A 22,304-nucleotide genomic window follows, 5' to 3' on the forward strand; every position below is an offset into this window, starting at 1 on the left:
CATGGACCAAGATGATGGTCCTGGGCACCATCCACGGACCATGATGCTGGTCCTGGCCACCATCCATGGACCATGACGATGGTCCTGGCCACCATCCATGGACCATGGTCCTGGGCACCATCCACGGACCATGACGATGGTCCTGGCCACCATCCATGGACCATGGTCCTGGCCACCATCCACGGACCATGACGATGGTCCTGGCCGCCATCCATGGACCATGAGGATGGTCCTGGCCACCATCCACGAACCAAGACGATGGTCCTGGCCACCATCCACGGACCAAGATGATGGTCCTGGCCACCATCCACGGACCATGAGGATGGTCCTGGCCACCATCCACGGACCATGACGATGGTCCTGGCCACCATCCATGGACCATGGTCCTGGCCACCATCCACGGACCATGACGATGGTCCTGGCCGCCATCCATGGACCATGAGGATGGTCCTGGCCACCATCCACGGACCATGAGGATGGTCCTGGCCACCATCCACGGACCATGAGGATGGTCCTGGCCACCATCCACGGACCATGGTCCTGGGCACCATCCACGGACCAAGATGATGGTCCTGGCCACCATCCACGGACCATGAGGATGGTCCTGGCCACCATCCATGGACCATGATGATGGTCCTGGCCACCATCCCTCCCCGGCGCTGCCCACCCCTCACCCCTGCCCACCCCTGCCCACCCCAGCTCCTCCAGGAGAAGTTCTTGGAGTTCGCCAGCGAGACGGGCAGCGTCGGGCAGGAGCGGATCGCCGCCGTCAACCAGATGGTGGACGAGCTGATCGACTACGGGCACGCCGACGCCGCCACCATCGCCGAGTGGAAGGACGGCGTGAACGAAGCTTGGGCGGATCTCCTGGAGCTGATGGAGACGCGGGCGCAGATGCTGGCGGCCTCCCACGAGCTGCACAAGTTCTTCAACGACTGCAAAGAAGTTTTGGGGCAAATCGAGGAGAAAAGGCAACGCCTGCCCGAGCTGGCGGCCCGCGAGGGCAGGGCGTCGGCCGGCGCCTTGCAACGGGCGTTGGGCGCCTTCGAGCACGACGTGGAGGTGTTGGTGACCCAAGTCCGGCAGCTCCAAGAGGGCGCGGCGCAGTTGAGGACCCTCTACGCCGGCGACAACGCCGAGGCCATCGCCGGGAGGGAGCAGGAGGTGCTGCGGGCGTGGAAGGAGCTCCTGGCGGCCTGCGAGGAGTGCCGGCTCCACGTCGCCAGCGTCGCCGACAAGATCCGCTTCGTCGGCGCCGTGAGGGACCTCCTCGCCTGGATGGATGGCGTCATCTGCCAGATCGGCGCCGGAGAGAAGCCCAGGTAGCGGGAGCCGGGGGCTGCGCCGAGGTCCTCTGTCCTGCGCTGGCCCCAAGAACCGTGTCCTGGCCCATCCGTGGTGCCATGGACCCACGTCTTGGCCCATCCCAAGGTCCCATGGCCTGGCCCGTCCCAAGGTTCTATGGCCTGGCCCGTCCCAAAGAGCCATGTCTTGGCCCATCCCAAGGTCCCATGGCCTGTCCCACCTCAGGAAACCATGTCCTGGCCCATCCCAAGGTCCCATGTCCTGGCCCATCCCAAGGTCCCATGTCCTGGCCCGTCCCAAGGAACCATGTCCTGGCCCATCCCAAGGTTCCATGGCCTGGCCCATCCCAAGGAGCCATGTCCTGGCCCATCCCAAGGTCCCATGGCTTGTCCCACCTCAAGAAACCATGTCCTGGCCCATCCCAAGGTCCCATGTCCTGGCCCATCCCAAGGTCCCATGTCCTGGCCCATCCCAAGGTCCCATGGCCTGGCCCGTCCCAAGGTCCCATGGCCTGTCCCGTCCCAAGGAACCATGTCCTGGCCTATCCCAAGGTCCCATGGCCTGGCCCATCCCAAGGAGCCATGTCCTGGCCCATCCCAAGGTCCCATGTCCTGGCCCATCCCAAGGTTCCATGGCCTGGCCCATCCCAAGGAGCCATGTCCTGGCCCATCCCAAGGTCCCATGGCTTGTCCCACCTCAAGAAACCATGTCCTGGCCCATCCCAAGGTCCCATGGCCTGGCCCATCCCAAGGAACCATGTCCTAGCCCATCCATGGTGCCAAGGAACCATGTCCTGGCCCATCCCAAGGTCCCATGGACCCACGTCATGGCCCATCCCAAGGTCCCATGGCCTGGCCCATCCCAAGCTCCCACGGCCCGTCCCGCCTGGAGGACCCCCGTGTTGTCCCGCCCGCGGCACCAAGAACCCGCGTCCTGCCCCACCTGGAGGACCCCCGTCCTCTCCCACCCCAAGGAACCCCGTCCTCTCCCCGACCCACGACGCCGAGGACCCCTCTCCCATCCCATCCCGGGGCCGGGGTGGCCGTCCACGTCCCCTCCCGCCCTCCCAGCCCCCGCCCCCTCCCCCCTGCCCCGCCCCCCTCCCGCAGGGACGTCTCCTCGGTGGAGCTGCTGATGAACGACCACCAAGGTCTCAAGAGCGAGATCGAAGCCCGCGGCAAGAGCATCGCCACCTGCCTCGAGTTGGGCAAGACCCTCATCCTCGGCAAGAGCCCGGCGGCCGACGAGGTGCCGGAGGAGGGTGGGGGGTGGGGGCGGGGCCATCGTGAGGAGAAGCAACCCCCAACCCACCTCCTCCACGCCACCCCCCACCCCCCCCCCGCAGATCAAAACCCACGTGGAGAAGCTCCTGGCGAAGAAGAAGGAGATGATGGACAAGTGGGACAAGCGCTGGGAGTGGCTGCAGCAGAGTGAGTCCCACCTCGGGGACGGGTGGGCCGGGGTCACCTCCTCCAACCGCCGGGCGGGCTCGGGATGCTCTTTGATGGGGGGGTTCGGTGCCACCATGAGCGTGTCCTTCCCCTCCCCCTCCCCCCTGCCCCGCCCTCCCCCGCCGCCGCCCCGGTCCGTCTCTCCGGCAGTGCTGGAGGTCCACCAGTTCGCCCAGGAGGCGGTGGTGGCCGACGCTTGGCTGACGGCCCAGGAGCCCCTCCTGAAGAGCCAGGAGCTGGGCAGCAGCGTGGACGAGGTGGAGCAGCTGATCCGGCGTCACGAAGCTTTCCGGAAGGCGGCCGCCGCGTGGGAGGAGAGGTTCAGCTCCCTCCGACGCCTCACCACGGTACGGCCGCGCTCTGGTGTCGCCCCGCCCCACCCCGCCGCGCCCTGGCCCCCAGCCCACCCCCGGGGCCACCGTAGGTGCCGGCTCAGCAGCCGCATCGCTGTACCCATCCCCACCCCATCTCCATCCTCTCCATCATCTCCATCTCCATCCCCATCCCCATCGTCTTCATCCTCTCCATCCTCTCCATCCTCTCCATCCTCTCCATCGTCTCCATCATCTCCATCCCCATCCCCATCATCTCCACCATCTCCATCCCCATCCCCGTCTCCATCATCTCCATCTCCAACTCCATCCCCATCATCTCCATCATCTCCATCTCCATCCCCATCCCCATCATCTCCACCATCTCCATCCCCATCCCCATTCCATCCCTGTCTCCATCATCTCCATCCCCATCCCCATCATCTCCATCGTCTCCATCTCCATCCCCATCATCTCCATCCTCTCCATCATCTCCATCCCCGTCTCCATCATCTCCATCCCCGTCTCCATCATCTCCATCCCCATCACCATCATCTCCATCATCTCCTTCCCCACCTCCATCCCATTCTCCATCCCCATCCATTTCAATCATCCCCATCATCCCCATCATCCCCATCATCCCCGTCATCTCCATCACCTCCATCATCACCATCTCCATCATCCCCATGCCCACCTCCATCTCATTCTCCATCCCCATTTCCATCATCTTCATCTCCATCCCCATCCCATCTTCATCATCTCCATCGCCTCCATCATCCCCATCTCCATCTCCATCATCTCCATCTCCACCATCTCCATCCCCATCATCTCCATCTCCACCATCTCCATCCCTATCCCCATCATCTCCATCATTTCCACCATCTTCATCTCCATCAACCCCGTCATCTCTGTCTCCACCATCTCCATCATCTCCATCCCCATCATCTCCATCACCTCCATCTCCATCACCTCCATCTCCATCGTCTCCATCGTCTCCATCTCCATCACCACCTTCATCTCCATCAACCCCATCATCTCTGTCTCCATCATCTCCACCATCTCCATCCCCATCATCATCTCCAACATCTCCATCGTCTCCATCTCCACCATCTCCACCCTCACCTCCATCATCTCCATCATTTCCACCATCTTCATCTCCATCAACCCCGTCACCTCTGTCTCCACCATCTCCATCTCCAACATCTCCATCACCTCCATCTCCATCATCTCCATCTCCATCGTCTCCATCTCCATCATCTCCATCTCCAACATCTCCATCTCCAACATCTCCATCTCCATCATCTCCATCTCCATCATCTCCATCTCCATCATCTCCATCTCCATCATCTCCATCTCCAACATCTCCATCTCCAACATCTCCATCTCCAACATCTCCATCTCCAACATCTCCATCCTCTCCATCCTCTCCATCCTCTCCATCCTCTCCATCATCTCCATCCTCTCCATCCTCTCCATCCTCTCCATCCTCTCCATCATCTCCATCAACCCCATCATCTCCATCTCCATCATCTCCATCTCCATCATCTCCATCTCCAACATCTCCATCTCCAACATCTCCATCCTCTCCATCCTCTCCATCCTCTCCATCCTCTCCATCCTCTCCATCCTCTCCATCTCCATCCTCTCCATCCTCTCCATCCCCATCCCCATCCCATCTCCACCACCCCCCCCCCCTCCCCCCACCCCCCGCAGATCGAGAAGCTCAAAGCGGAGCAGAACAAGCAGCCGCCGACGCCGCTCTTGAGCCGCAAATTTCTGGGCGAACCCCCGGGGGGCTCAACGCCGACGCCGGGGGGGCCCGAGCGCCCCGAAACCCGACGGCTGGAGCCCCGCGTCGCCTACGTCCGCCACGAGCTCCGGCCGGAGCGCCTACAGCCCAAGCTTGACCGCGTCCAAGGACCTGCCGGCGAGGGGGGTCCCGGTGGGGAGCCACCCCCCGCCACCGCCGCCGCCACCACCGCCGCCGGCGAGACCCCGGCGCCCCCCAAAACCGACGAGGCCGGGGAGGGCAGGACGGGGCTGCTGGAACGGCGCCGGGAGCGGCGAGAGCGCCGCTTGGAGCGGCAGGAATCCAGCGAGCCGGAGCCGCCGCGGCACGACGGCAAGGGCGGCGGGTGAGCGCGGGGAACGGGGGGGGCGCCGGTGTCACCGGCGGGTGGCCGGGACGGATGTGACAACCCCCCAGCCCCCTCCAAATCTCCGCCGACAGCAAAGCCACGTTGGCCGACATCGTGGAGCAGCTGCAGGAGAAGGAGGCGGGTGGCCCCTTGCCGGCTTCGGTGAGTCCGCGGTGTCCCCTTGGGCGTCCCCTCGGTGTCCCCTTGGGCGTCCCCTCGGTGTCCCCTTGGCTTCTCCTCGGTGTCCCCTTGGTGTCCCCTCAGTGTCTCCTCAGCATTTCCTTGGTGGCCCCTTGGCATCTCCTTGGCATCTCCTTGCCTTCAGCTTGGCATCCCCTTGGTGTCCCCTTGGTGTCCCCTTGGTGTCCCCATGGTGTCCCCTTGGTGTCCCCTCGGTGTCCCCTTGGCATGACATTGGTGTCCCTGTCACATCCCCTCAGTGTCCCCCCAGGTGTCCCCTCAGCATCCCCTTGGTCTCTCCTTGGTGTCCCCTTGATGTCCTCTCGGTGTCCCCTTGGTGTCCCATCAATGTCCCCTTGATGTCCCCTCTATGTCCCCTTGATGTCTCCTTGGTGGCCCCTCAACATCTCCTTCATGTCCCCTCAATGTCCCCTTCCTTGGTGTCCCCTTGATGTTTCCTTCCTGTCCCCTCAGTGTCCCCTTGGTGTCCCTTTTGTGTCCCCTTGATGTCTCCTTTGTGTCCCCTCAACAACTCCTTCCTTGATGTCCTCTTGACTTCTCCTTGGTGTCCCCTCAATGTCCCCTTGATGACCCCTCAGTGTCCCTTTGGCATCCCCTCGGTGTCTCCTCGGCGTCTCCTTGGTGTCCCCTTGGTCTCTCCTTGACTTCCCCTTGGTGTCCCCTCAATGTCCCCTCAATGTCCCCTTGGTGTCCCCTCAATGTCCCCTTGATGTCCCCTCAGTGTCCCCTTGGCATCTCCTTGGTGTCCCCTTGGTCTCTCCTTGACTTCCCCTCAATGTCCCCTCGGTGTCCTCTCAATGTCCCCTTGATGTCCCCTCAGTGTCCCCTCGGTGTCCCCTCAGCATCTCCTTGCTGTCCCCTTGGTCTCTCCTTGACATCCCCTCAATGTCCCCTCAATGTCCCCTTGATCTCCCCTCAGTGTCCCCTTGGTGTCTCCTCAGCATCTCCTTGCTGTCCCCTTGGTCTCTCCTTGACGTCCCCTCAATGTCCCCTCAATGTCCCCTCGACGTCCCCTCGATGTCCCCTCGATGTCCCCTTGATGTCCCCTCAGTGTCCCCTTGGTGTCCCCTCAGCATCTCCTTGGTGTCCCCTTGGTCTCTCCTTGACGTCCCCTCAATGTCTCCTCAACGTCCCCTCGATGTCCCCTTGATGTCCCCTTGATGTCCCCTCAGTGTCCCCTTGGCGTCCCCTCGGTGTCTCCTCGGCATCTCCTTGCTGTCCCCTTGGTCTCTCCTTGACGTCCCCCCGCCGCCCCCACCTCGGTGGGGGGATGCCACCAGGCGCCACATCCCCACTCCCATCCCTTCCCCCCCCCCCCAGCCCCGGGAACGGGACTCCCCCGCCCGCCTGCCCGCCGGCCCCGAGGGGCTCCCGGAGAGGACGCCGCGACCCGACCGGCCCCGCGCCCGCGACCGCCCCAAACCTCGCCGGCGCCCGCGACCCAAAGACCCCGCCCAGGGCCCGGGGGAGCCGCGGAGGTCGCGGTCGGCCCCGGCGCAGGGCAGCGCCCCGCCGCCCCCGCCGCCCCCCACCCACACGGTGCACCACGAGGGCTTCCTCTTCCGCAAGCACGAGCTCGATGGACCCAACAAGAAGGCGTCCAACAGGTCGGGGCAGGGGGGGACACACACAACGGGGGGCAGGTGGGGTCGGGGAGGGAAGGGGGGGGCAGCAGGGGTTGGGGGGCCGTCGGTGGAGAGGGGTCTCCATGACTTGGAGGGTCCATCCATGGTCATCCCGCAGCAGGATTTGGGGGTCCATCCATGGGGAAGGTTCTCCATGACTTGGAGGGTCCATCCATGGAGAAGGTTCTCCATGACTTGGAGGGTCAACCAATGGAGAAGGTTCTCCATGACATGGAGGTCCATCAATGGAGAAGGTTCTCCATGACTTAGAGGGTCCATCCATGGTCATCATGCACCAGGATTTGGGGGTTCATTAATGGAGAAGGTTCTCCATGACTTGGAGGGTCCATCCATGGTCATCTCGCAGCAGGATTTGGGGGTCCATCCATGGGGAAGGTTCTCCATGACTTGGAGGGTCCATCCATGGAGAAGGTTCTCCATGACATGGAGGTCCATCCATGGAGAAGGTTCTCCATGACTTAGAGGGTCCATCCATGGTCATCATGCACCAGGATTTGGGGGTCCATCAGTGGAGAGGGTTCTCCATGACTTGGAGGTCCATCAATGGAGAAGGTTCTCCATGACCTGGAGGGTCAGTTCATGGTCATTATGCACCAAGATCTGGGGGTTCATGAATGGAGAAGGTTCTCCATGACTTGGAGGGTCAATCCATGAACAACACAGAGCAGGATTTGGGGGTCCATCAGTTAAGAAGGTTCTCCATGACTTGGAGGGTCCATCCATGGTCATCCTGCAGCAGGATTTGGGGGTCCATCAATGGAGAAGGTTCTCTATGACTTGGAGGATCAATTCATGGACATCACGCACCAGGGTTTGGAGGTTCATTAATGGAGAAGGTTCTCCATGACTTGGAGGGTCAGTTCATGGTCATTATGCACCAAGATCTGGGGGTCCATCAGTGGAGAAGGTTCTCCATGACTTGGAGGGTCCATCCATGGTCATCATGCACCAGGATTTGGGGGTTCATTAATGGAGAAGGTTCTCCATGACTTGGAGGTCCATCAGTGAAGAAGGTTCTCCATGACTTGGAGGATCAACTCATGGACAACACACACCAGGGTTTGGGGGTCCATCCATGGAGAAGGTTCTCCATGACATGGGGGTCCATCCATGGAGAAGGTTCTCCATGACATGGAGGTCCATCAATGGAGAACGTTCTCCATGACATGGGGGTCCATCCATGGAGAAGGTTCTCCATGACTTGGAGGGTCAACCAATGGAGAAGGTTCTCCATGACATGGGGGTCCATCCATGGAGAAGATTCTCCATGACTTGGAGGGTCAACCAATGGAGAAGGTTCTCCATGACATGGGGGTCCATCCATGGAGAAGGTTCTCCATGACATGGAGGGTCAACCAATGGAGAAGGTTCTCCATGACTTGGAGGTCCATCCATGGAGAAGGTTCTCCATGACATGGAGGGTCAATCCATGAACAACACACACCAGGGTTTGGGAGTCCATCAATGGAGAAGGTTCTCCATGACTTGGAGGGTCAACCAATGGAGAAGGTTCTCCATGACATGGAGGTCCATCAATGGAGAAGGTTCTCCATGACTTGGAGGGTCAACCAATGGAGAAGGTTCTCCATGACTTGGAGGCCCATCAATGGAGAAGGTTCTCCATGACATGGAGGGTCAACCAATGGAGAAGGTTCTCCATGACTTGGAGGCCCATCCATGGAGAAGGTTCTCCATGACTTGGAGGCCCATCCATGGAGAAGGTTCTCCATGACATGGAGGGTCAACCAATGGAGAAGGTTCTCCATGACATGGAGGTCCATCCATGGAGAAGGTTCTCCATGACATGGAGGGTCAACCAATGGAGAAGGTTCTCCATGACGTGAAGGCCCATCCATGGAGAAGGTTCTCCATGACGTGAAGGCCCATCCATGGAGAAGGTTCTCCATGACATGGAGGGTCAACCAATGGAGAAGGTTCTCCATGACATGGAGGCCCATCCATGGAGAAGGTTCTCCAGAGCTTGGAGACCCACCAACCGCAGCGGGTGCCCCGGGGTTCGGGTCTTCCTCCCACCCCCCCCTCCCAACGCAAAGCCACCAGCCGCCTCGGGTCACCCGCTGGGGCCACCAACCGCCCCGCGCCGTGTTGTGTGTGTCCCCCTCCCCCCCTCCCCCGCCGTCACCAGATCCTGGGTGAACCTCTACTGCGTCCTGAGCAAAGGTGACCTGGGCTTCTACAAGGACGCCAAGGGCCAAGCGGCCGGCAGCACCCACGGGGGCGAACCCCTCCTCAACCTCCACCACTCCACCAGCGAGGTGGCCAGCGACTACAAGAAGAAGAAGAACGTCTTCAAGCTCAAGTACGTTGGGGGGGGGGGCTCGTGGGGTGGGTCCCCCAAAATCTTGGTGGCCCCGGGGAGAAGAAGGGAGGGGGTGGGGGGTGGGGGTGGGGCGTTGAGTAGGTCTTTCTCTTGTAGGACCAGCGATGGGAGCGAGTTCCTCCTGCAAGCCAAGGATGAGGTAGGTGACCATGGCGGGGGGGAGGGAGGTCATGATGGTTTGGGGGGTCTGATGGTGGTTTGGGGGGGTCTGATGGTGGTTTGGGGGGTCTGATGGTGGTTTGGGGGGGTCTGGTGGTGGTTTTGGGGGGGCCTTGATGGTGGTTTGGGGGGTCTGATGACATTGTGGGGGGTCTGATGATGGTTGGGGGGGGTCTGGTGGTAGTTTGGGGGGCCTTGATGGTGGTTTGGGGGGTCTGATGGTGGTTTGGGGGGGGTCTGGTGGTAGCTTGGGGGGCCTGATGGTGGTTGTGGGGGTCTGATGGTGGTTTGGGGGGGTCTGGTGGTGGTTTTGGGGGGGCCTTGATGGTGGTTTGGGGGAGTCTGGTGGTAGTTTGGGGGGGTCTGATGATGGTTTGGGGGGGTCTGGTGGTAGTTTAGGGGGCCTGATGGTGGTTGGGGGGGTCTGACGGTGGTTTTGGGGGGCCTTGATGGTGGTTTGGGGGGTCTGATGGTGGTTTTGGGGGGCCTTGATGGTGGTTTGGGGGGTCTGATGATGGTTTTGGGGAGTCTCATGATGGTTTTGGGGGTCTGATGGTGGTTCGGGGGGGCCTTGATGGTGGTTTGGGAGGTCTGATGACATTGTGGGGGGTCTGATGATGGGGGGGGGGGGGGTCTGGTGGTAGTTTGGGGGGCCTGATGGTGGTTTGGGGGGTCTGATGGTGGTTTGGGGGGGGTCTGGTGGTAGCTTGGGGGGCCTGATGGTGGTTGTGGGGGTCTAATAGTGGTTTGGGGGGGTCTGGTGGTGGTTTTGGGGGGGCCTTGATGGTGGTTTGGGGGGGTCTGGTGGTAGTTTGGGGGGGTCTGATGATGGTTTGGGGGGGTCTGGTGGTAGTTTAGGGGGCCTGATGGTGGTTGGGGGGGTCTGACGGTGGTTTGGGGGGGTCTGGTGGTGGTTTTGGGGGGGCCTTGATGGTGGTTTGGGGGAGTCTGGTGGTAGTTTGGGGGGGTCTGATGATGGTTTGGGGGGGTCTGGTGGTAGTTTAGGGGGCCTGATGGTGGTTGGGGGGGTCTGACGGTGGTTTGGGGGGGCCTTGATGGTGGTTTTGGGGAGTCTCATGATGGTTTTTGGGGTCTGATGGTGGTTCGGGGGGGCCTTGATGGTGGTTTGGGGGTTCTGATGACATTTTGGGGGGTCTGATGATGGTTGGGGGGGGTCTGGTGGTAGTTTGGGGGGCCTGATGGTGGTTTTGGGGGTCTGATAATGGTTTGAGGGGGTCTGGTGGTAGTTTGGGGGGCCTTGATGATGGTTTTGTGGGTCTGATGATGGTTTGAGGGGGTTTGGTGGTAGTTTGGGGGGATCTGACGGTGGTTTTGGGGGGGTCTGGTGGTAGTTTGGGGGTCTGATGGTGGTTTGGGGGGGGGCTTGATGGTGGTTTGGGGGGTCTGATGACATTTGGGGGGGTCTGATGATGGTTTGGTGGGTCTGATGGTGGTTTGGGGGGGTCTGATGGTGGTTTTGGGGGGCCTTGATGATGGTTTTGTGGGTCTGATGATGGTTTGAGGGGGTTTGGTGGTAGTTTGGGGGGGTCTGACGGTGGTTTTGGGGGGGTCTGGTGGTAGTTTGGGGGTCTGATGGTGGTTTGGGGGGGGCTTGATGGTGGTTTGGGGGGTCTGATGACGTTTGGGGGGGTCTGATGATGGTTTGGGGGGTCTGATGGTGGTTTGGGGGGGTCTGATGGTGGTTTTGGGGGGCCTTGATGGTGGTTTGGGGGGTCTGATGAAGTTTGGGGGAGTCTGATGATGATTTTGGGGTGCCTGCTGATGGTTTTGGAGGTTCTGCTGATGTTTTTTGGGGGCTGCTGATGTTTTGGGGAGCCTGCTGTTGGTTTTGGAGGTTCAGATGATGGTTTTGGAGGTTCTGCTGATGGTTTTGAGGGGTCTGCTGACGGTTTTGGAGGTTCAGATGATGGTTTTGAGGGGTCTGATGATGGTTTTGGAGGTTCTGCTGATGGTTTTGGGGTGCCTGCTGATGGTTTTGGAGGTTGAGATGATGGTTTTGAGGGCTCTGATGAGGATTTTGGGGTTGAGATGATGGTTTTGAGGGCTCTGATGAGGATTTTGGGGTTCCTGATGATGGTTTTGAAGGTTCTGATGATGGTTTTGAGGGCTCTGATGAGGATTTTGGGGTTCCTGATGATGGTTTTGAGGGCTCTGATGAGGATTTTGGGGTTCCTGATGATGGTTTTGGAGGTTCTGATGATGGTTTTGAGGGCTCTGATGAGGATTTTGAGGTTGAGATGATGGTTTTGGGGGTTGAGATGATGGTTTTGAGGGCTCTGATGAGGATTTTGGGGTTCCTGATGATGGTTTTGAAGGTTCAGATGATGGTTTTGAAGGTTCTGATGATGGTTTTGAGGGCTCTGATGAGGATTTTGGGGTTCCTGATGATGGTTTTGAAGGTTGAGATGATGGTTTTGAGGGCTCTGATGAGGATTTTGGGGTTTCTGATGAGGATTTTGAGGTTGAGATGATGGTTTTGAAGGTTCTGATGATGGTTTTGAGGGCTCTGATGAGGATTTTGAGGTTGAGATGATGGTTTTGAGGGCTCTGATGAGGATTTTGGGGTTCCTGATGATGGTTTTGAAGGTTGAGATGATGGTTTTGAGGGCTCTGAAGAGGATTTTGGGGTGCCTGATGATGGTTTTGAAGGTTCAGATGATGGTTTTGAGGGCTCCGATGAGGATTTTGAGGTTGAGATGATGGTTTTGAGGGCTCTGATGAGGATTTTGGGGTTCCTGATGGTGGTTTTGAAGGTTGAGATGATGGTTTTGAGGGCTCTGATGAGGATTTTGGGGTTCCTGATGATGGTTTTGAAGGTTCTGATGATGGTTTTGAGGGCTCTGATGAGGATTTTGAGGTTGAGATGATGGTTTTGAAGGATCTGATGATGGTTTTGAGGGCTCTGATGAGGATTTTGGGGCTCCTGATGATGGTTTTGAAGGTTCTGATGATGGTTTTGAGGGCTCTGATGAGGATTTTGGGGTTCCTGATGATGGTTTTGAGGGCTCTGATGAGGATTTTGAGGTTGAGATGATGGTTTTGAGGGCTCTGATGAGGATTTTGGGGTTCCTGATGATGGTTTTGGAGGTTCTGATGATGGTTTTGAGGGCTCTGATGAGGATTTTGAGGTTGAGATGATGGTTTTGGAGGTTGAGATGATGGTTTTGAGGGCTCTGATGAGGATTTTGGTGTTCCTGATGATGGTTTTGAAGGTTGAGATGATGGTTTTGAGGGCTCTGATGAGGATTTTGGGGTTTCTGATGATGTTTTTGAAGGTTCTGATGACGGTTTTGAGGGCTCTGATGAGGATTTTGAGGTTGAGATGATGGTTTTGAAGGTTCTGATGATGGTTTTGAGGGCTCTGATGAGGATTTTGGGGTTCCTGATGATGGTTTTGAGGGCTCTGATGAGGATTTTGAGGTTGAGATGATGGTTTTGAGGGCTCTGATGAGGATTTTGGGGTTCCTGATGATGGTTTTGAAGGTTCTGATGATGGTTTTGAGGGCTCTGATGAGGATTTTGAGGTTGAGATGATGGTTTTGAAGGTTCTGATGATGGTTTTGAGGGCTCTGATGAGGATTTTGGGGTTCCTGATGATGGTTTTGAGGGCTCTGATGAGGATTTTGAGGTTGAGATGATGGTTTTGAGGGCTCTGATGAGGATTTTGGGGTTCCTGATGATGGTTTTGAAGGTTCTGATGATGGTTTTGAGGGCTCTGATGAGGATTTTGAGGTTGAGATGATGGTTTTGAAGGATCTGATGATGGTTTTGAGGGCTCTGATGAGGATTTTGGGGCTCCTGATGATGGTTTTGAAGGTTCTGATGATGGTTTTGAGGGCTCTGATGAGGATTTTGGGGTTCCTGATGATGGTTTTGAGGGCTCTGATGAGGATTTTGAGGTTGAGATGATGGTTTTGAGGGCTCTGATGAGGATTTTGGGGTTCCTGATGATGGTTTTGGAGGTTCTGATGATGGTTTTGAGGGCTCTGATGAGGATTTTGAGGTTGAGATGATGGTTTTGGAGGTTGAGATGATGGTTTTGAGGGCTCTGATGAGGATTTTGGTGTTCCTGATGATGGTTTTGAAGGTTGAGATGATGGTTTTGAGGGCTCTGATGAGGATTTTGGGGTTTCTGATGATGTTTTTGAAGGTTCTGATGACGGTTTTGAGGGCTCTGATGAGGATTTTGAGGTTGAGATGATGGTTTTGAAGGTTCTGATGATGGTTTTGAGGGCTCTGATGAGGATTTTGGGGTTCCTGATGATGGTTTTGAGGGCTCTGATGAGGATTTTGAGGTTGAGATGATGGTTTTGAGGGCTCTGATGAGGATTTTGGGGTTCCTGATGATGGTTTTGAGGGCTCTGATGAGGATTTTGGGGCGCCTGATGCTGGTTCCGGAGGTTCTGCTGCCGTTTTGCGGGGTCCGATGCTGGGTTGGGGGCTCCTGCCGACGATTTTGGAGGGGGCGATGCTGGTTTTTGGAGGTTCTGCTTGACGATTTTGGGGGGGGTCCCCCTCCGTGTCCCCCCCCCTCTTCCAGGAGGACATGCGGGGGTGGCTGAGGGCGCTGGCCGCCTGCGCCCAGGAGCACGCCGAGGTGGCCCGCTGGAGCCAGGCCCTGCTCACCACCTCCTCCACCGACGAGGGGCTCCCCCGGCGGGAGGGCGACCGGCGCCCCAGCACCTCGGGGAGACGGAAGTGACCCCCTCCCCCCGCCGCCCCCCCCCTCCTTGCACCCCCACCCCCGCACCCCCTTCCCCCCCCCCCCCCCCCACTTTTGGGGACCCCCCCCCACACACACACACACTCAGGGGGACCCTGCTCAGATCTGCGCCCACCCAGGGGGGGCTTGGGGGTGGGTTTGGGGGGAGCCCGTCCCCCCCCCAAATCTCGAGTGCCCCCCCCTCCCCCCAACCCTGGGGTCCCCCTCCTCAGCCCCCCCTTTTCCCATGCACAAGCCATAGAGTCGGGGGGGGGGTCCCCATCACCCCAGGGGGGGTCCCCAACACCCCAGGGGTCACCCAGGGGGGGTCCCCAACACCCCAGGGGTACCCCAACACCCAGGGGAGTCCCCAACACCCCAGGGGTCACCCAGGGGTACCCCATCACGCAGGGGGTGTCCCCATCACCCCAGGGGGGTCCCCAACACCCCAGGGGTACCCCATCACCCAGGGGGGTCCCCAACACCCAGGGGGAGTCCCCAACACCCCAGGGGTCACCCAGGGGTTCCCCATCACCCGGGGGGGGGTCCCCATCACTCGGGGGGGTCCCCATCACCCAGGGGGGTCCCCAGTACCCAGGGTTCACGCAGAGGTACCCCATCACCCAGGGGGGGTCCCCAACACCCAGGGGGAGTACCCAACACCCCAGGGGTCACCCAGGGGTTCCCCATCACCCGGGGGGGGTCCCCATCACTCGGGGGGGTCCCCAACACCCCAGGGGGGTCCCCAACACCCAAGGGGGTCCCCATCCCCCTGGGGTCCCCCAAATTTGATACTGGGGGGGGGGTTGTGACCAATCCATACCCCCCCCCCCCCCCCCCCAAAAAAATCAGGTCCGGGACAGAGTTTGTAAAGATTTTACCAAAACCCAGGAAAATACCCCCCGAAATATTAACAGCCCCCCCTTCCCCAGCACTTACCCCCCCTCCCCCGCACCCTGGGGACCCCCACGCCGGGGACACCCCCCCCCCGCCCTGGGGACCCCCCCCCAGGGGACAAGCGCCGCGCTGTGACTGTATAAATGTAATAAACACCCCCCCCCCGCTGCACCCCCCCAGCACCCCCAAAATAAAGGAGCAGGAAGGAGCCTGGGGGGACACCCCCCCCCCCCCGGGGTGATATGTGTGGGGCTGGGGGGAGGGGGGGCACCCCTGGAGAGGGGGTTTGGGGGGGTTCAGGGGGGCTGGGGGGGGGCGTTGGAGGGGTTTTAGGAGGGCTGGGGGGGGGGTTGCGGGGGCTGGGGGGGCTTAAGGGGACCCCGGGGGGGCATTGGGGGGGGGGGGGTTGGGGGGCTGGGGGGTCATTGGGGGATTGGGAGGGGGTTAAGGGTGTCCCTGAGGGGTTGGGGGGATCATGGGGGGGGGGGTGGGTGGGGTTAAGGGGGTCCTTGAGGGGGTTTTGGGGGGTCATTGGGGGGGGTTGGGGGGGCTGGGGGGGTAAGAGGGGGCCATGGGGGGCAGTGGGGGGTTGTAGGGAGGCTGGGGGTGGGCGAGTAAGGGGGTCCCGGGGGGGGTCATTGAAGGGTTTGGGGGCACTAAAGGGGTCCCTGGGGGGGGGGGGGGGGGTGGTCATGGGGGTGTTTGGGGGGGCTGGAGGAGTCGTTGAAGGGGTTTGGGGGGGGTTAAGGGGGTCTCTGGGGTGTCGTTGGGGCGGTTTTGGGGGGCTGGGGGGGGTCAGTGGGGGCTTGGGGGGGGGTAAGGAGACCCCTGGGGGGGTCATGGGGGGGGGTCGGGGCTGGGGGTGGGGGGTGGGAAATGCGCGGTGCTTCTGGCCCTTTAAGAAAAGGCGGCCTCGGCTTTCAAGCGCCCGCCCCCCCCTCTCCCTGACTGACACCTCGCTGGCCCAATGGGCGCGCCAAGCGCCGCGCGGAGCTGGACGCCACGAAGCGCAGGGGCGGGGAGAGGCGGGGGGCGGCTCCTTCGGACCGACCAATAGCACGAGGAGGCGAAGCGCTTCCGACCAATGAGAAGCCGGGAGGGAGGGCAGCGCCGGGCGGAAGCGGAAGCGGCAGCGCCGGGGCGGCCATGGCGGCGCCGGGCGGGGCGGCGCGGCCCGGGGCGGAGGTCGTGCAGCTCAACGTGGGCGGCAAAAGGCGCGTAGGCCCGGCCCCTCCCCCCTCCCGGGACCCCCCACCCCCCTCCCGGGACCCCCCCCCCGGGACCCCCCCCCCCGGGATCCCCCCCCCGGTCCCCTCCCTCCCCCCCCCCCCCCCCGCTCCCCTTCTTCCTACTTCCGGGTTCCCGTTTCCCTCCTCTTATCCTTCCGGGTCGTCGTCGCCCCCCCCGCCCCCCCCCCCCGCGCCTTCCTTGAGACCCCCCGGAGGTTTCCGCCCCCCCCCCGATTTTTTTGGGGGACCCCCAGGCTCTCTCTGCCCCCCCCAGTCTCTCAGGCCCCCCCCCCAAGGGTCCTTTTAGCCCCCCCTGAAGTTTTTAGGGCCCCCCCAGGTTTTTGAGGGCCCCCCCCCCCCAAGCACCTTTACCCCCCCAGGGTCATTCCCCCCCCCCCCCCCGAGCCTTTCTGCCCCCCCCCAGGCTCTTCTTGCCCCCCCCTCCCCATTTTTTCCTCCCCCCCCCCAAGTTTTGGGGACCCCCCAGGCTCTTTCTCCCCCCCCCCGGTCTTTCTGCCCCCAGGCTCTTTTTTGGCCCCCCCGGGTTTTTTCTGCCCCCCCCTCGGGGGTTTTCTCCCCCCCCCTCGGTTTTCTGCCCCCCCTCGGGTTTTTCTGCCCCCCCCTCCGGGTTTTTTCTGCCCCCCCCTCGGGTTTGTCTGCCCCCCCCCGGGGTTTTCTGCCCCCCCCTCCGGGTTTTTCTGCCCCCCCCGGGGTTTTCTGCCCCCCCCCCGGATTTTCTGCCCCCCCCTCGGGTTTTTTCTGCCCCCCCCTCGAGTTTTTCTGCCCCCCCCCGGTTTTTCTGCCCCCCCCGGGTTTTCTGCCCCCCCCCCCCCGGGGTTTTCTGCCCCCCCCGGGGTTTTCTGCCCCCCCCGGGTTTTTCTGCCCCCCCCCCCCCGGGTTTTCTGCCCCCCCTCGAGTTTTTCTGCCCCCCCCCGGGGTTTTCTGCCCCCCCTCCGGATTTTCTGCCCCCCCCCGGATTTTCTGCCCCCCTCCGGGGTTTTCTGCCCCCCCCTCGGGTTTTTCTGCCCCCCCCCCGGGTTTTCTGCCCCCCCGGGGTTTTCTGCACCCTCCGGGATTTTCTGCCCCCCCTCCGGGATTTTCTGCCCCCCCTTGCGTTTTTCTGCCCCCCCCGGGTTTCTCTGCCCCCCCCCTTGCGTTTTTCTGCCCCCCCCCGGGTTTTCTGCCCCCCCCTCGGGTTTTTCTGCCCCCCCTTGCGTTTTTCTGCCCCCCCCCGGGTTTTTCTGCCCCCCTTGCGTTTCTGCCCCCCCCGGTTTTTCTGCCCCCCCCTCGGGTTTTCTGCCCCCCCCCGGGTTTTTCTGCCCCCCCCCCGGGTTTTCTGCCCCCCTCCGGGATTTTCTGCCCCCCTCGGGTTTTTCTGCCCCCCCCCCCGGGTTTTCTGCCCCCCCCGGGTTTCTGCCCCCCCCGGGTTTTCTGCCCCCCCCCGGGTTTCTCTGCCCCCCCCCGGGGTTTTCTGCCCCCCCCGGGATTTTCTGCCCCCCCCGGGGTTTTCTGCCCCCCCCCCGGGTTTTTCTGCCCCCCCCCCGGGTTTTTCTGCCCCCCCCTCGGGTTTTTCTGCCCCCCCCTGGATTTTCTGCCCCCCCCCGGGATTTCTGCCCCCCCCCCGTGGCTCCCCCCCCCCAGCCCACCTCTAACCCCCCCCGCCCCCAGGTTCAGCACATCCCGCCAGACCCTCACCGGGATCCCAGACTCCTTCTTCTCCAGGTGACCTACGAGGGGGGGGGGACACACCCCCCCAGCCCCCCCCCAGCCCCCCCCAGCCCCCCTCTCACCCCCCAGCATCCAAAGTGTGGGGGGGGGGGGGTCTCCACACCCCTTTAATCCCCCCCCCCCCCCCCCCCCAGCCTCCTGAGCGGGCCCCATCTCCACCTTGAAGATGAGACGGAGCGGTGAGTCCCCGGCGGGGGGGGGGGGGAGGGATATACACCCCCTTTTTGCTAAGGGGGGGTCCCCCCCTTAAATATTTCAAAACCCCCCCTTAAATATTTCAAAACCCCCCCAAAATAAAGGTTTTCATCGACCGGGACCCCACCGTCTTCGCCCCCATCCTCAATTTCCCCCGGACCCGAGACCTCGGCATCTCCCTCCTCCTCCACGAAGCCCAATTTTACGTATCGCCCCTCTAGGTGACGGCTTTTGGGGGGTGGGGGGGGTGAGGGGGTGTCGAAAGACCAAAAGACGAAATTTTGGGGGTCACAACTCGGGTTTACCGTCTTTTTTTTCCCCCCCAAAAGTTCGCCGCTGGCAGCTCCGGAGGAATTGGGCGCTCGTCCTGCGCAGCGTCCTCTCCAGCGGGTACCTGCCCCCCCCCCCCGCCCCCCACGTGGGGTGAAACCCTCCCCAAACTGCCCTTTCTCACCCCAAAACTGATCTTACCCCAAAATCCCCCCTCGCCCTCCCTTAAACTGCTGTTTTTCACCCCAAATCACCTCTTCCCTCCCCCAAACTGCCCTTTTCACCCAAAAATGATCTTACCCCAAAATCCCTCCTCGCCCTCCCCTAAACTTCGCTTTTTCACCCCAAAACTTGACCCCAAAATCCCCCCTCGCCCTCCCCTAAACGTCTCTTTTTCGCCCCAAAATTATCTTACCCCCAAAATCCCCCTCACCCTCCCCCAAACTCCCTTTTTCACCCCAAAATCACCATCTTCCCCTCCCCCAAACTTCCCTTTTTCACCCCAAACTTGACCCCAAAATCCCCCCTCGCCCTCACCCTAACGTCTCTTTTTCACCCCAAAAATGATCTTACCCCAAAATCCCCCTCAGCATCCCCTAAACGTCTGTTTTTCGCCCCAAGATTGGTCTTACCCAAAATCACCCTCGCCTCCCAAACTTCCTTTTTCACCCCAAAAATGATCTTACCCAAAATCCCTCTCGCCCTCCCCTAAACTTCGCTTTTTCACCCAAAACTTGACCCCAAAATCCCCCCTCGCCCTCCCCTAAACGTCTCTTTTCGCCCCAAAATGATCTTACCCCCAAATCCCCCCTCACCCTCCCCCAAACTTCCCTTTTTCACCCAAAATCACCTCTTCCCCTCCCCCAAACTGCCCTTTTTCACCCCAAAAATGATCTTACCCCAAAATCCCCTCTCACCATCCCTAAACGTCTGTTTTTCGCCCCAAGATTGGTCTTACCCCAAAATCCCCCCTCGCCCTCCCCTAAACTTCCCTTTTTCACCCCAAAACTTGACCCCAAAGATCCCCCTCGCCCTCCCCTAAACTTCTTTTTCACCCCAAAATCCCCCCTCACCCTCCCCTAAACTTCCCTTTTTCACCCAAAACTGATCTACCCAAAATCCCCCTCACCTTCCCCAAACTGCCCTTTTTCAACCCAAAACTGATCTTACCACCAAAATCCCCCCTCACCCTCCCCTAAACTTCTCCTTTTCACCCCAAATCCCCCCTCGCCCTCCCTAAACTTCCCTTTTTCACCCCAAAAATGATCTTACCCCAAAATCCCCCCTCATCATCCCCTAAACGTCTGTTTTTCGCCCAAGATTGGTCTTACCCAAAATCCCCCCTCGCCCTCCCCTAAACTTCTTTTTCACCCAAAATCACCTCTTCTCCTCCTCTAAACTTCCCTTTTTTCACCCCAAACCGATCTTACCCCAAAATCCCCCCTCACCCCTCCCTAAACTTCTCTTTTTCACCCCAAAACTGATCTACCCCAAAATCCCCCTCACCCTCCCCTAACTTCTCTTTTTCACCCCAAAATCCCCCCTCGCCCCCCTAAACTTCCTTTTCACCCCAAAACCGATCTTACCCCCAAATCCCTCTTTTTCCCCCCACCCCCCGCAGCGCTCCGCCGAACGCCGCAGCCGGCGCAGCGTGGCGGGGCCGCAGCTCGCCCCCCGCTTCCCGGCGCCGCCGGACCGAGCCCCCGTGCGCCGCAGCCGCACCGTGCCCCCCGGTCTGGGCAGCGCCGGCGCGGCGGGCGCGCGGCGGGGGGAGCGGAGCCTCGCCGCGGGGAAGGCCGGCGCGAGCGGGGGGCGCCGCGGGGGCGGCGGGGGGGGACCCGCCGAGTTTCGCCAAAGTGGGTGGGGTTTTTCCACCAAATCGGGTCGATTGTTGCCAGATTTCACCAAATGGGGTTGAGTTTTCCACCAGTTGGGTCGGTTGTTACAAAATTTCACCAAATTCGGTCGATTTTTCCGCCAGCTTGGGTCGATTGTTGCCAAATTTCACCAAATGGGTCATTTTTTCCCACCAAATTCAGTCGATTGTTGCCAAATTTCACCAAATTGGGTGATTTTCCCACCAACTTTGGTCGATTGTTGCCAAATTTCACCAAATTGGGTTGAGTTTTCCACCAAGTTGGGTCGGTGTTGCCAATTTCACCAATGGGTCATTTTTTCCCCGCCAAATTGGGTCAATTGTTGCCAAATTTCACCAAAATGGGTTGATTTTTCCACCAAATTGGTTGATTGTTCCAAATTTCACAAAATGGGTCGATTTTTCCACCAAATTGGGTCGATTGTTGCCAGATTTCACCAACTTGGGTCGAATTTTCCACCAACTTGGGTCGGTTGTTACAAAATTTCACCAAATTGGGTCAATTTTTCCACCAGCTTGGTTGATTGTTGCCAAATTTCACCAAATTCGGTCGATTTTCCCGCCAACTTGGGTCGATTGTTGCCAAATTTCACCAAATTGGGTCGATTTTTCCACCAAATTGGGTCGATTGTTGCCAAATTTCACCAAATTGGGTTGATTTTTCCACCAAATTGGGTCGATTGTTCCAAATTTCCCACATTGGGTGATTTTTCTACCAAGTTTCGTTGATTGTTGCCAAAAAATCACCAAATGGGGGTCGATTTTCCCACCAACTTGTGTTGATGTTGCCAAAAATTCACCAAATTGGTTGATTTTTCCACCAAATTGGGTCGATTGTTGCCAAATTTCACCGAATTGGGTCGAATTTTCCACCAACTTTGGTCGATTTTTGCCGAGTTTCACCAAATGGGTCGTATTTTCGATCAAATTTGGCCGTTTTTTTGCCAAATTTCACCAATTGGATGGATTTTTTCTACAAATTGGGTCGGGTTTTGCCAAGTTTCACGGGATTGGGTTGATTTTCCCAACAAATTGGTCGATGTTGCCAAATTTCCTGAATTGGGTCGATTTTTCCACCAAATGGGTTATTTTGCCAAATTTCACCAATGGGGTCGATTTTCCCGCTTAGGGAGCGAGGCGGAGCGGTGCGGATCGTCTGCGGGCACCACAACTGGATCGCGGTGGCTTACACCAGTTCCTCGTCTGCTCTAGGTAAACTGGAGGACTGGGAGGCACTGGGAGATTCCTGTCTGCTATAGGTTAAACTGGGGGGGACCGGGAGGGACTGGGAGGTTCTTCGTCTGCTCTAGGTTAACTGGGAGGGACTGGGAGGCCCCTCGTCTGCTCTAAGTAGACTGGGAGGACTGGGAGGCCGAGCTCCCACCGCCGCCGCCTTCCCCCCCTCCCCCTCCCCCGCCCCCCTCCCCCCGCAGGATGAAGGAGCCCTGGGGGTGGCGCCGGGTCTTCTCCAGCCCCCGCCTGGACTGGGTCATCGAGCGGAGTGGCCCCCAACGCCAAAGTCCTCGGGGGGCTTTGGGCGAGCGCGACGAGATGGTGGCGGCCGCCTCCTCCCGCCGAGATCATCCTCTGGCCCTGCCGGCCGACGGCGGCGGGCACCGAGATCGGTGAGGGACCCCCTTCCCCCCCCCCGACTCCCCACCGCCGAATCCGCCCGGTGGGCCTCCTGGATGGTCTTCTCCTCCCTCCCCCACCCGCCAGGAGTCTTCCACTTGGGCGTCCCGGTGGAAGCCCTCTTCTTCGTGGGCAACCAGCTCATCGCCGCCAGCCACGCCGGCAAGATCGGCGTGTGGAACGCCGTCACCAAGCACTGGCA

The 22,304-nt window shown here is 60.0% G+C and overlaps 1 protein-coding gene across 1 annotated transcript in view; it reads left to right on the forward strand.

Moving 5' to 3' along the window:
• The window catches only part of LOC147412697 (spectrin beta chain, non-erythrocytic 4-like), a gene marked incomplete at its 5' end in the record, with an annotated part of 36,999 nt that extends 22,724 nt beyond the window's left edge, over window positions 1–14,275 (forward strand). The window contains 10 exon segments of the mRNA XM_086481107.1: window positions 700–1,322; window positions 2,415–2,553; window positions 2,651–2,735; window positions 2,907–3,103; window positions 4,781–5,202; window positions 5,298–5,372; window positions 6,717–7,013; window positions 9,199–9,372; window positions 9,490–9,532; window positions 14,114–14,275. Of these exon segments, the coding sequence (XP_086337233.1) occupies window positions 700–1,322; window positions 2,415–2,553; window positions 2,651–2,735; window positions 2,907–3,103; window positions 4,781–5,202; window positions 5,298–5,372; window positions 6,717–7,013; window positions 9,199–9,372; window positions 9,490–9,532; window positions 14,114–14,275 (2,217 nt within the window).
• Between the last annotated feature and the right edge of the window lie 8,029 nt (window positions 14,276–22,304).

This window comes from Leptosomus discolor, unplaced genomic scaffold (assembly GCF_034619465.1).
Source record: "Leptosomus discolor isolate bLepDis1 unplaced genomic scaffold, bLepDis1.hap2 HAP2_SCAFFOLD_233, whole genome shotgun sequence".
Classification (NCBI taxonomy): Eukaryota; Metazoa; Chordata; class Aves; order Leptosomiformes; family Leptosomidae; genus Leptosomus; species Leptosomus discolor.